Raw genomic sequence first — 13632 nt, 5'->3', positions numbered from 1 at the left:
GATCAATGTAGAATTTTGAGCTAAAATTCATACTACCATATTTATGCATGCAGGAAATTTATATTTAAAAGTCAAAATAAAGTAGGAACCTTTGACCTGATTTGCAGTGGTCACTCATTCACAATCTCACTAATACAGAAAACCCCAAAACATCTAGGCTTTTATAAACTTCTCTGATAACTCAATCATGTCACTCAGTACTCAGTGAGGTCTCCAAAGTAAGAAATCTAGTAAAGCACTGGAATAAATGTGTCTTTTCACTTGACTACTCTAGTCTGAGGTTCACAAGCTCACAGGATCGGGCTGAAGATCTGCCATCTGGTAGACCTGCTTTGCAGATGCACACAGCTGAGATACAAACTGTCAGCCCCTTCACCACTGTACTTCTTTATCTATCCCCGAGGCCTCCACAATGCCATCTGTCTATGGAGAGACAAACTTGCCAGCAAATAACATATTGCCAGAATCATCCTGGATAGTGAACAGGAAGGGAGAATCTGCTGTGAATTGAACTGCAACAGGGAGTCGTTTCACAGCAATACTCTCCCCAGTGGCTGCTGCTGCCTCAGTGCCTTCTTCATTGACATCCACATATGACTTGTGAACAACCTTGGATAGATATAAGCCTTTGTCTGGTGACATTCCAGAGAGATCAGCTGTAGCCACGCTGAAGATGTCCCTCATCCCTAGGGATTTCAATATGGAGTTTAGGTCATATTTTACTGCAAGATTGAATTTGGGGATGTGGACATCCACTTCTCTTTCCACCATGTTAGAAGAGTTGGTCCACTCTTGAAGCATCTTCACATTCAGGTGTTTTTCTATCTAAGATTCAAAATACAGATGTGCACATGTGAGCAAAACTTCTGAGTCAAGCAGAAGTTTCTGAGATCCCCACTGTGAATGGCGCAGCTTTATGCTGGCTTTCCAAACTCTAATGCTCATAAACTTCCTATCTATGCACTTGGTCTTACTTCCCCTGTTACCTATATCTCCTCTATATTCCCCCACTGACTTTCTCAATGTATACTCTTGAATTCCCTCAAGCATTTAGCCTTTACCTAACCTTGGCTGCTTATTGCCCCTGGCATCATTGTGTCTCTGCTTCTTAAATCAATCCAGTCATTTCTTCTTGGCTCTCACATCTGAAACTTTGAGTCACATCTTTATGAACTTAGTTTTCATTTGGATTCTAAATTGCCAGATCCCTTTGCCCCATTCTTAACAGCTTCAATCTCCCTGATGTCCTTTACTCTGTGTTATGTTTCTCCAAGCTAAACAAGGTACATGCTTGCCTAATGTCTTTGTGCTTCTTTCTGGCTGGCATTTCAACTCCCACATATGTACTTAGGTTTCCCAAATGGTCCCAGCAACTGACTTCTCATCATAACATCAAGCTTCATTGTTTTTGCCTGTCATTTAAGTACTAACCTTGGATGCTAAATGTCCTATAGCCAGCTCTCTATAGCACTGTATATTGCGTCATTTTTATTGTTATCTTGTTCCAAAGTTAAAAAACATTTCATTACCTTCCCATTCTCATAATACAAAATAAGATAAAGGTAGATTTTCTATCAAAGTATCGTTTTATAATTTTCATTTGCTAGCTCTAATCCAAGTTGCCTTATAATAAAAACAAGCAGATCTCAGCTGTCTCACACTTAGCAAGCATACTTGCCTAATGCTTGCTCCTTGTTCTCCCTGGGTCAAGAGATTCTTCTTACTTTACCTGTCCATCAACTATACATCTAGTGAAACTCACATGGAGACGATTCTCTAGGAACACCACCCCCAGCTTCTTTATTCTAATTGATACCTTTCACATTTTCCACATGACTTTATGTGAAGATTAAACTGCTTTCAAATTGCTTGACTCCAGCATCTTCTAACCCATCTGATTAAGCCCCCAGGGTCTTAATCCCCTCTGAACTGGCCACACCTGTAATCATATCTACTTCCAGAGTCACAGCTATTCTTTTACTCTACCTCCCTTTGAACTGGAATCAACCTCAATCCCTAATCCAAATGCATACAGCCAGCTCTTTCCAGAGTGCCTCTCTCCCCTCCACACACACCCATGCCAGTTGTTTATAAGTAAAGCTAGCATGCCCTGACTTAAACATTGGTGATTTGGTAACTCTGACTCTGGCCATCCTAATGTGTGAATCAGCTTCTGCAACTCCCAGAGACACAGCTGTTCTAAGAAACTTCATTTTATGGAGTTGTTTGTGGTGCTAGCTAGGTGGTGGCTAGGTTGGAGTTAGATGCCATCATCACTTCTAAGTCTCTCTGTGCTAAAAAAAAAAAAAACCTTTGGTTAAAACCAGGGAGAAGAGACTGAACCCAAATTCCTGCCACCACTGTCTTTCCTTCCTAGTTGAAGTGCTATTTCCTTACAAAATCAGGTTACTAAAAATGGTCATCCTGTAAGTGTATCCTCTGATTAGATCGGAAAACTTCCTCCTTAGCAAGGTTTCAGTAGATCTCTAGGACCCATGAATCTGATCTGCACATTTCATTACTGTAGAAAGATGTCCACTAAGTGTCTCATGAACGATATCTATATGCATTTATATTGTATAACACAGTGAACCTACATCACTTTTTCAATGAATGAAGTGCCTGTCTTGCCTGAATATGTAGTCCTAAAGGACAGGGATCATCCAACTCCTGGGGAAAGACCACTAACCTAGTCATGAGTCTGTGACTGACCACACAGACATCACAGGGCACACAGAGTATGTGTGCAAGAGTGTATGTTCATACACACACACACACACACACACACACACACACACACACACACACACACAAACACAAACACACACACACACATCCACATGCACTCACTCACACATGTGTTAGCTACAAGGTGGCATTGTTGGGTTTTTACCTGATTTACATTGGCTGTGCCTACTGGAAGCAGGATGATCATTCTTAATTTGTTGTTGGCATAAGGCAGCTCAAGGACTTGCATCTGTGGCTCCTTTATGAAGGCCAGCTTAAAAGTTCCAGTCTGATACATCATGTCCACAACTGCACTTTTACCCTATTTTTAAAAGATTGAACAGTGGATATGTATGTATATTTTTATAATATGAGTACCTGTGTTGGCACTGCAAAGTATAAACTATTGACTATAATACTCTTTTATTACTTTTCTTTGCACAGGTTATCAATTTGGTAATCCCAAAATAAGTCAAAGTTAGAGACTGTAGAAGTATAATGTAGAGATGACTTGGGTCTTTAATTACAACACCAGAGCCTCTAACTAAAATGACTTATGTGGGAAAACAAATGTGTGGCTCATTATCTCCGTTAAGCCATGTGGATATTCTCCAGGACAAGAGTGTACTTTTATAAGCTGTCACAGGAAGTAAACATGGTGTGAACCTCAAGGCTTCACGGATAGAACACTAGGAAGAGAAGAGGTCTACTCTTTCAGGGAGCCCAGCATCATGCCCAGTAGACTAGTTGCTGCCATTTTGAGATGTAAAAGCCTTCTGCAATCAACAGTGATGTTTTCATGTAATCTTTCTGAATTGTCCTTAAATTATTAATGCATTTTCCAAGACTTGTCATCAGTCTGAAATACTTACCACACTTATGTGAAAGGGAGCTTTCACTGTCTCGCTTTTCTCGAATTTATTTTTCCATTGTCCCTTGAAATATATGGCACTTACTAGGACCATGATAGAGGAGGGATCAATTGTACCCTTGCCAAATAAGTTTGTGACTTTTCCTTGTAATAAAACAAACAAAAAGAGGTGATTTTATTAGGATTGACTTGTTGATAATAGATTTTGCATACTTTTTTTTTCAGACAGTAATTTAACATGTGGGTGCCAGAAGAATTCCTATTCCTGGACATAGAGTCTTCCCTGCCATAGGAACTTTTCATCTTGGAAGTAATACCTTACGGATGACTCAATTTGTCCTAAAACTACTTATATCTAACACATCATTATCCATTATTATTTTAGAAAATTCTTTATTAACTTCCATAGCTTATCTTTAAAAGAGCCCCCAGGTGAACAAGATGGCTTAGCATAGTAGATCTCAAACCAAGGGTTGAGACCCCTTTGGGGTTTGCATATCAGATATCCCGCATGCCAGATATTTACATTTTAATTCATAACAGTAGCAAAATTACAAAGTAGCAACAAAATAATTGGTTGGGGTCACAAATATGAGGAACTGTATTAAAGGGCTGCAACATTAGGGAGGTTGAGAATTGCCTTAGCAAGTGAAAGCGAGAGAACACAAGGTAGAAGTGAAAAACTGATTCCCAGGCAGTCTCTGATCTCAAGAGCACCTTGGCACACATGCACACAGACACAAAAGGACTTTTTCCTTAAGTTACATTTATTGTGTGTGTACATGTGTCAGAGTGCCTGTGTGTACGCAAAGATCAAGTCTGAAAGTCACTCCTTGATGGGTGTCTTGCTGACCTGGAGCTACCAGTGATGCTGGGATGAATAACAGCCAGGCCTCCGCTCGACAGCAAGAACGTTACAGGTAGGAAGCACCACATATAGCTTTTCCTACTCAGATTCCTAAGCAGAAGACTCAGGTCCCCACACACAAGCAGCTCTTTATTGGCAGGTTATCTCCCAGCTCTAATTATTTCATTGTTTTATTTGTCTTCATGGGTTTTTGTTGTGTTTATGATAATGGTTTTTAAGTTCTTATCGTTTGACAGTTTCATCCATATTTACAATGAATTTTTGTCTTTCTCACCTTATTACCCTCCTTCAACTCTTCTCTACCTCTCACTGAAACAACCTTAATGGCCAGTTAAGTTTCCTTTCTGTTTTTCTGACTTTGTATAAGTGACTCACTGAGTTTAAACAGGGTTGTCTACAGAATAGTCTCTGTAACCTAGGCTCTCCTGGTGCTCACTGTTTAGATCAGGCTGTCCTGGAACTCAGTGTGTAGAGCAGGATGTCCTGAAACTTGCTTTTCAGACAAGGCTATTATAGACTTGCATCGATGGTCACCCTGCCCTTTTATCAAATTGCCAAGGTAAAGGCATGCACCCTCATTCTGGGTCACTTACGCTTGTAGTGGATGAGGACTAGTGCATTATAAATACAAAGACCACTTAAAGCAAAGGCATTTGTTTGGAAGGTTCCAGAAGTTGTCTGGTTTGTAAATATTCTGACCAGATGCTTTCAATTCAATGCAACCTAGAAATTCTTTTTGGAATGTACTCTGCCATCTGACTTGAAGCAAAGGAAGTCATATCATCAGACTCTAATCCTGATTAAGGCTTTAATTTTCATTATAATCCTGAGCCTATACTATAACTAAAATGTGATAACAATAAGCCCACACAGGTGCTTAAAATACATTTCTGAATGAGTGAGTGAATTAATTTTAATGAAAAGTGTTGAATTTATAACATTTTCTTAAATCAGAAAAGTTGTTCACTTTCTCAGAGTCTTTTGTCATATATATTGTTTAGGGAAAATGATTGTAAAATATATTCCAAAGTATGTTTCCAGTTCTTTCATTGTTATCTATCTACCCCATTTAGACTTCACACTAGCTAACTTCAGTTTCCTTGTTAGCATAGCAAAGTAAGACTTTTACAAAAGGAACACAGATAAAGTTTGTACACATTCAGATACACATTATAGTTTACACACACACACACACACACACACACACACACACACACACACACACACACACACTTATCCTTACCATTAGTTTTATTCTCAACCCAAGCATTAATACTTTTCCTTGTCTCTTCTGTAGACAGTTCAAAATCAACAGTTTTCAGCTTGGCTTGGAACAGTTTCTCAGAACATCTTAAATATTGCTGTAAAATAAAGGACAATTGAAAGACAGCACAAAAATAGTGCAAAGAAGGGTCTGGAAAATGGCAAGTGAGTGTAGTACTTGTTATGAACATGTGAGGAGCAGAGGTAGCATCTGAAGATCCATGTAAAATCCAGGTGCCATGCACGTGACTCCAGTTCTCCCACAAGGAGATAGAGAGCAGAGACAGATGCATCGCCAGCAGCTGGATAGCTCAACATGGGCAGTGGTGAATAGGAAGAGACACTGTTTTAGGAAATGTGAAAAAAAAATCTGACACTCAAAGCTGTCCTCTGACTTCCACATACACATGTGGCTCCCGTACTCATTCCTACAGTGACACAAAGCAACACATACACACACACACACACACACACACACACACACACACACACACACACACACACACGAAAGAATTTTATTGCTCAGAATGTTCTGAAGTCCTAACATGGAGACAAAAATCTGTTGATGTAAGAAACTTAAAAGAAAAATGTCCCTGAGTACTTGTCTTTAAATCCAAAGAATTTCCAAACTAGAAACACTTGGATGTTTTCCCATCATGTCATGGGCTTTCTGAGGCCATGGCATTAAGATCAAAATAATGCATTTCATACAATGAGTAGCTTTTTTGCATGCCCATAAGTTTTCCTCCTCAAAGTAAAGAAACAAGAGTATTATAAGGAAAATTGATGAGCATAGTGACTAAATGACTCCTTGTCCCAGGAACAAATTAAAAACCACCACCCCAAACCAACATATATCCACTATTGTGTGGGGGTCACTTTTTGGAAGACGCAATTTTGTGAGCTTCTGTGACAGTAGAAGGAAGACTCTGTAGTGCCAAAGTGGTTCACTCACCTCAGATGAAAAATTCTATCAGAGATGTGTGACATCTAAGACAACTTAAGAAACCAGACTGGGAAAGACAAATATTTGCGACTTCCTCTGACCACTTCAATAATCCTAGTCAGATGGAGATGGACCAAGGTTACCAGCATTTCATGCCAGTCATAGCAGGAAGAAGGCTTGAATTTAGATAATGATCAAATCTAAATCCTGATATATAGATTGAAATTTCTGTCCTGCCCAGTCCCGAAGCCATTTAAACACAAACACACAGAGGCTAATATTAATTACAAACTCTTCAGCCAATGGCTCAGGCTTCTTATAGGCTAGCTATCTCTTAATTATTAACCCATTTCTATTAATCTATGTATCTCCATGTAATCTCAGTTTACCAGTGATGACAAGGCCTCTTCCTTCCCTGGAAGATACATGGCATCCCCCTCGAAACACCTCTCTACATTCCTCTTCCCAGAATTCTCCTAGTCTGGTAGCCCCAACTATACTTCTTGCCCAGCTACATTCTGTCTGTCCATTGGCTGAAACAGCATTATTCATCAACCAATAAGAGAAACACATATTCACAGCATATAAAAGGAGAGCCCCCACTATAAATAATTGTCTCTGTGACCTTCGTCAATTAAAATTTTCACAATCTGCTTTATAGTCTCTATATTTAGTGGAAAAATTGTATTTTTACCATAGGACAATGAAAGGATTATATGAAACAATGCCTGTGATGAGTTCAAGAGTGATTGGCCCTGGGGATTAAATAAACATTCAATGAAACTATACACTACAATGTTGGTGGGAAAGGGCTGAAACCTATTTCCAATTTTGGAGCTAGTAAAAATTCTAATCCTCTTATTTTTAAAGACAGAAGTGATATGTATAAACGGAAAGAATACTCACATCTCTCAGCTCCTAGCTGAATACACTTGCAACTACCTCTTTATAGTCTATCATCAAGAGCCTTTGCAAAAAACATGAGAAACGGGTTTCACTCTTCTTCTCATCTATAAAAGGCAATTCTTACAAATGACCTCATGATTCATTTCATCTCAGACCTTAATTCTTGCACAGCTTTAGAGATTTTGTAGAGAAGAGAGTTTTCTTGTGATATTACAGAACTCCCAAGTGAAATTTTGATAAAGCCATTTCTCAGAAACTCTAAGCTCAAATTCAACATCGTGAAGAGTATCATAAATTCTTCTCACTCCCCTTCAACTTTATATTATGAAATTCAGAGGGCACCAGGTGTACTTACCTTGTGGAATGTTATTGCCTTCGTCCCATAGACTCTGTTAGCAATGCTGAGGGAATTCAATTGATTGATTTGGGATAGCAGGGCTCCAAATTCAGAATGCATCCTTCCACCTTCACTGCACTAGCGGCAGTGAACAAAGAAGAAAAGTGGTTGGTTTCTTGCCATTGAAGAGTTATAAATAATGAAAAACAATACCTACAGATCAAGGTGTTTGCTTTATAGTAAACAGCAGTGAACACAAAGAGATGAACTGTCCGAGCATCTTACTCTATGTCCTTTAGCAAAATGATCTCAGCAGATTGTGTACAGGCTCATTTGTACTACTTGTTTTTCCTAATGCTTTAATTTAGAAGCTTACATTTTCATGAACAAAAAGACTCTAATGCAAATTCTGTGGCTGCCTTTGAATTTATACTTCTATGTTCAATGCTCAGTCTTTTTATTCATATAGATATAGATATAGATATAGATATATAGATATAGATATTGTTTCTTACTTGTGATCATATTCCCTTCCCCATTTGCCATCTCTTACCCCCTTAGATTCTTGTTGACCGTTTCTTCCCAACTAATGGACATGGTCTTACTAGGTAGCCCTGACTTGAATTCATTATGTATACCAATCAGGAATTGAACTTGCAAATAATCCTCCTGCCTCTGCTTTCTAAGTGCTGAGATTCAAGTGTGAACCAACACACCCAAACAATCTCTTAGTTTTCTAAATGACTATTTAAACAAATTCTTCAAACTTCACTAACAATATCTGATATATACATCCACTTGTTTTGTGCAGTAGCAATTCTGCTAAGTTTGCAAATGTGAAACATGTGAATTATAGTTAAGAATTCATTGATGCCAAAATACCAATGCCGATGCTTTAAACAATGGTTCTTGTTTGTTTGTTTGTTTGTTTGTTTTTCGATACAGGGTTTCTCTGTATTGTTTTGAGCCTGTCCTAGAACTTGCTCTGTAGACTAAGCTGGCCTCAAACTCACAGAGATCTGTCTGCCTCTGTTTCTGCCTCCCGAGTGCTGGGATTCAAGGCGTGAGCCACCAACACCCAGCTACAATGGTTCCTAATAAATAGGATTTCTTAGAAGGTTTCAATTGTGTTTGTATGTGTGCATGTGTTGTAGAATATTTAACTATGCAAAAATGTGTTACATTTGTTCATGCTGTGAAATACTACTTTAACTGTGTAAAGGTGTATTACATTTGTTGCTGCTGCGTTTGTTTAATGGTGTAAAGATGTGTTCCGTTAGTTTATGCTGTATTTGTTTAAATTATGTATAGATGTGTTGCATTTGTTTCACTTTGCCTGCCTAAGGAATCTGAAAAGTCTAATAAAAAGCTGAACACCCAATAGGTAGGCAGCAGAGGGATAGGCAGGGCTGGCAAACAGAGAAAATAAGTAGGAGGAGAAATCTAGGCTCAAGAAGTATGAGAGGAGAAAAGAAAAGAGGAAAAAAACAGGAAGTAAAAGAAGGAGATGCTTGGGGCCAGCCAGGCAGCCACCAGTCAGCAGACAAAGTAGGACATAAAGAAAGAAAGGTAAAAAGCCCTGAGGCTAAAATGTAAATGAAGAGAAACAAGTTAATGTTGGAGACCATGGAAATGTACAGCATATGGCAATTGATAATTCAGAAGTCAATCCACCAGAGGAGTGACTCTCTGAAGGAGGGTAATCCTGTCCTGGCAAGGCCTGCAGGACCATTGATTCTGGAAACTGTTGCTCACTTTTGCTAAAGCAGCTTGGTGTCTCCCCAATACCTGCATTGTTGTGTCTAATCTCATGTGATGTGTATATGTAATCTCATGATTGGCATCTCAATCTTATGGGCGCACATATCTATGGATAGTCAGGAAGATTACTTTACATTTACTGTATAATTTTGATACATAGAAAAATACTAGGGCATGCTTCATAACTAGTTCTATTTGTCCCATAAGGACTGCAGACACTTAAAAACTGCTTTTGTTCCTTTTACTCAGACTGATATCAGAAAATAACAAATTTCTCCTCAGTCTAAGGTAAACTGCACACAATTAACTCATTTTCACCTCAGAGCAAGTTCAAACTAGACTAAAGTTTTTGTATATGGATCATAAATTTAGGGCTTTACAGCTATGCACAATGTCAGAGTCACTGGTGTCTAGCCAAGGTTACTACACAAAGTACCCTAAGAAAAGCATGCCAGATCTTCCCTTGCCAAGTCTATCTGACAAAAGACCTATGCCTCCAAGCATATCTCACTGGGCACTGTGTTCCAGCCTTCTAGTCACAATCTTATTCCTGAAACATTGAAACTCTGTATTGCCATCCATGTTCAAGGGCTCTGCCCTTATCACTCACCCAAAGGAATGTGCTTTGATCAATGAGATGTAACTCTTGTAATTTTTTTATTATTGTTTCAGTTTTCTGAAAATAAGAGTTTTGGGACAAGAGAAAAGAAACTAGGAGGAATTCTAATTAGGACAGGAGAATTAGAATAGAGGAGAAGAATAGAGAGACTTGCTTGGAACAGCATGTGTGAGAGAGTCTGTTCATCCTCAGATATTCAAAGTTTCCTTTGTGTGCTGTAGCATTGGATCTGAACCCTGAAGAGGATCTTGAGGCTGCATCCCAAAGGCCCTTATTAGGTTAAACTATAAGAACTAGCAAGAAATGAGCCTAAGCTACACTGAACATTCATAACTAACATTAAGTCCTTGTGTCATGATTTGGGAGCTGGTTGGTGGCCTAAAAGAAATGGCTTGGTGTGTGTGTGTGTGTGTGTGTGTGTGTGTGTGTGTGTGTGTGTGTGTGCATTTATCCATATATCCAAGCATTATTAAAAATAATACCATGTGAGAACTCTACGTAAATGAGTGAATACTCCTTTGAAAATAACTAGGTACCATTTTCTCAAAGAATGTGGATGAGCTACATCAGGGACAGTATGTAATTAAGTGGCAACCATTTTTTCAGTAACTCTTAGTCAACTAACAAAACAGCCTGCATGAGTGAATCTGGCAGTTAGCAGCAGACACAGGCACAGGACAGAAAAGTCTGAGTGAAGATGGCAATGATCAGTTTAAATATTTGGATGGAGAGACGTTGGCATTGTTGCTATCATCACTACTCTGCAGTGGCTATTGGGAAGATTATCAGAAGGCTCCAGGCAGAGCTGGCTTTCTCATAGACCCAAGAGACGACTCCACTGCTCTACTCCTGAACTATGATTTCTTCTTTTATTGAATTTTTTCAATTATTTTACATTATAACCACAGTTTCTCCTCCCACCTCCCCCCATCTACTCCTCCTCCATTTAGAAAGGGGCAAGCTTCCAAATGAGAGTCAACAAAGCATGACATATCAAGTTGAGGCAGGACCAAGTCTCTCCCCCTGCATAAAGACTGGGTGAAGTATCCCAGCATGGGGAGTAGGTTCCCAAAAGCCATGAACTATGATATCTTGGTGTATAATGCTAAGAGTATTTGATATCTCAGCAGTGACATCCTCATACCTCAGAAGAGTCTTTCATCTTTGGTTTTAAGAATTCTGAAAAGTTGTCATAGTGGAGCACCTAGGGGGAAAAAAGAGATCAACTGGCCACAAAAGCAATGTGCAATCTATAAAATCTGAAAGCTGTATTCATTTTTCTATTTCAGATCAAGACCATTACCAATAGATAATATCTAATAGTGTTATGTTCCAAATCCTGAGTTAAGTATTTGGGTATCTTATTTAGCCACCCCAACAACTTCATGAGTAAATAATATCACCTTCAATTTAAGTTAGGAAAACTGAGATCAAAATGGACAAGCACCCTAATGCCAGATCACAGTTTATTGGGTTCTAACAGCTGAGCTCTGTTGCTTGAGGCCTTTATATAGAGCATTGCCCACATGGAGCCCTAGAAAGATGGCGTCCCTGTAAAGTAAGATAAGCAACTATCCTAAAAGTAATCAAGAGAGATTTTTTTAGACATCCTCAGCAGTAAAAGTACATGGGCTGGAAAGACCAATGGCGGCTGGTACCATGTGACAATTCACCATTCCTGTTTTCCTGGTTGTAAAATGGAGATAACAATCTCTATCTGCTAACAGGATTGCACTGAGGAAATTTAGCAATAAATTCTTTTTAATTCTATTTAAAATATTATAAGGGTTTGGGGTTTACAATTTTTAGAAGGAAGGAACAGTACTAAACGTGTTCTCTATTACATTCAAATCACCAAAATAAAAGTTACTGCAGAATGTATTTGCTTTAAAAAGAGCTGTGTGTTATAGTGGCTTGCGTTAAACTCTATTACTTAAAATTTTTTGCCTTTCTATATGACTTCCCTAAGTATGCCTTCTCATTACACAAGGTGATTTTTAAAGTCAGAATAGCTGCAGTTTGGCAGACAAGAGGGGGCACATGAAAAATATCTGAGTTCTGGGGGTATTCTCCTCCAAACCTTACCTTTTCCATTTGTTCAGCACTTTTGCCTCTGGCGCCCAGGAGGACCATGCTTAGCGCATAGAACATAGTGAGTGGGGAAAAGAAGATGTTTTCGCCCACATTGCTACTGCTCAGCTCTTTGAACACATCAAGGCAGAATTCAGCATTTGCTGTGGTGATGGGGTTCATTTTTATGCCAAGTGATACCTAAGAGTAGAGCAGAAATTATTCAGTCCTTGTGCGCTTGCTTTCTATGCTATCAGTCACCCCCTTTCCTGGAATTTGTGTACCCAATGCTTATGCTCCACAAACTTGAACAATTGTTTTCCCACCAGACTATCCACATTCACAGCCTCACAAGAATAGAGTATCACCTTTCTACACAATTCTATAGGAGCAATCTGACACTTGCCATAGTTTTAATCCCCTTCTTGGCATTCTTCCAGGAATGTGAAGCAAAGCTAGGAAGGTGACCAAAGCTCTCCACCCAGTCAGAGTCATGTTATCAGCAAAACTGAAGGAACCAAAGGGAAAAACCTCAGAGAAGGTAAGATCATGCTGGAGTACGTGTTACTTTAGGGAAAGAGTGTTAGGAAGGAAAGTTCAGTCCAGCAAACATGGAAAGAGCACCAAGAGTGGAGATCCACAGAAACAGCAATCCTTGAGAGTAGTTCCCAGCCACTGGGAGATTTTATTCTTCATAAGGCTCAGTGCTGACAAATACTTCTTTTCTTTGTCTTTCTGGTGGTCACTCTCTTTTAGTCCACTCCCTACCCCTCTGTCTCACATTCAGGATCTTTCTCCATTGTTAATCTCAGTTCAGCGTAATTCACCAGATTTCAGATCTGAGTCTTATTAGCCTTTATACTCACACCCCAGGTGACCTCATCTCATGTCATGTTCAAACATCACCAACACTGTTAGGGCTTTGTTATAGTTTGAACATAAAATGTGCCTCCATGGACTCATGAATTGAACAGATGGTCTCAAGTTGGTAGAACTCCCATGAGGGGTTCTGGAATTTTTAGGTAGGGCCTGTATGAAGGAACTAGGTCACTAAGACTTCCAGCTGTTCATTCCCTCTCCCTCTCCTTCTCCCCAACCATATCCTTCTCTCTCCCTCTGTGTCTCTCTCCCCTCACCCCTTCCCTCTCCCTAGCCATCTCCTTTCCCTCCCTCCTTTATTTCCTCTGTAATTTGACCTATTCTACCATTCCTTCACCATGTTAGACTGAGCTTTCTGAAACTGAGCCAAATGAATCTTTTTTAT

General features: G+C 39.3%; 1 protein-coding gene across 1 annotated transcript; it reads right to left on the bottom strand.

The window, feature by feature from the left end:
• Positions 1–423: 423 nt before the first annotated feature.
• Positions 424–12551, bottom strand: Serpinb11 (serpin family B member 11). The gene is made up of 7 exons (XM_035444978.1): positions 12384–12551; positions 11443–11502; positions 7937–8056; positions 5710–5827; positions 3600–3742; positions 2894–3049; positions 424–825 (listed from the first exon to the last, which is right to left on the bottom strand). Exons 1-7 carry the CDS (start codon positions 12549–12551, stop codon positions 424–426), a joined length of 1167 nt encoding a protein of 388 aa, XP_035300869.1.
• Positions 12552–13632: the final 1081 nt, after the last annotated feature.

The sequence above is a fragment of the Cricetulus griseus genome, chromosome 5 (assembly GCF_003668045.3).
Source record: "Cricetulus griseus strain 17A/GY chromosome 5, alternate assembly CriGri-PICRH-1.0, whole genome shotgun sequence".
NCBI classification, from domain to species: Eukaryota; Metazoa; Chordata; class Mammalia; order Rodentia; family Cricetidae; genus Cricetulus; species Cricetulus griseus.
The sequence above is the reverse complement of the archived record's forward strand: the minus strand, read 5'-3'. Positions and strand labels throughout refer to the sequence as shown.

Excerpts from the sequence above, each read along its gene's own strand:
- Serpinb11 (XM_035444978.1), bottom strand. The coding sequence starts at position 12,551 with ATGAACCCCATCACCACAGCAAATGCTGAATTCTGCCTTGATGTGTTC. Across the intron at positions 3,743-5,709 it reads GGTTGAGAATAAAACTAATG|GAAAAGTCACAAACTTATTT; the intron begins GTAAGGATAAGT and ends TTTTATTACAAG. Across the intron at positions 826-2,893 it reads GCACAGCCAATGTAAATCAG|ATAGAAAAACACCTGAATGT; the intron begins GTAAAAACCCAA and ends TTTGAATCTTAG.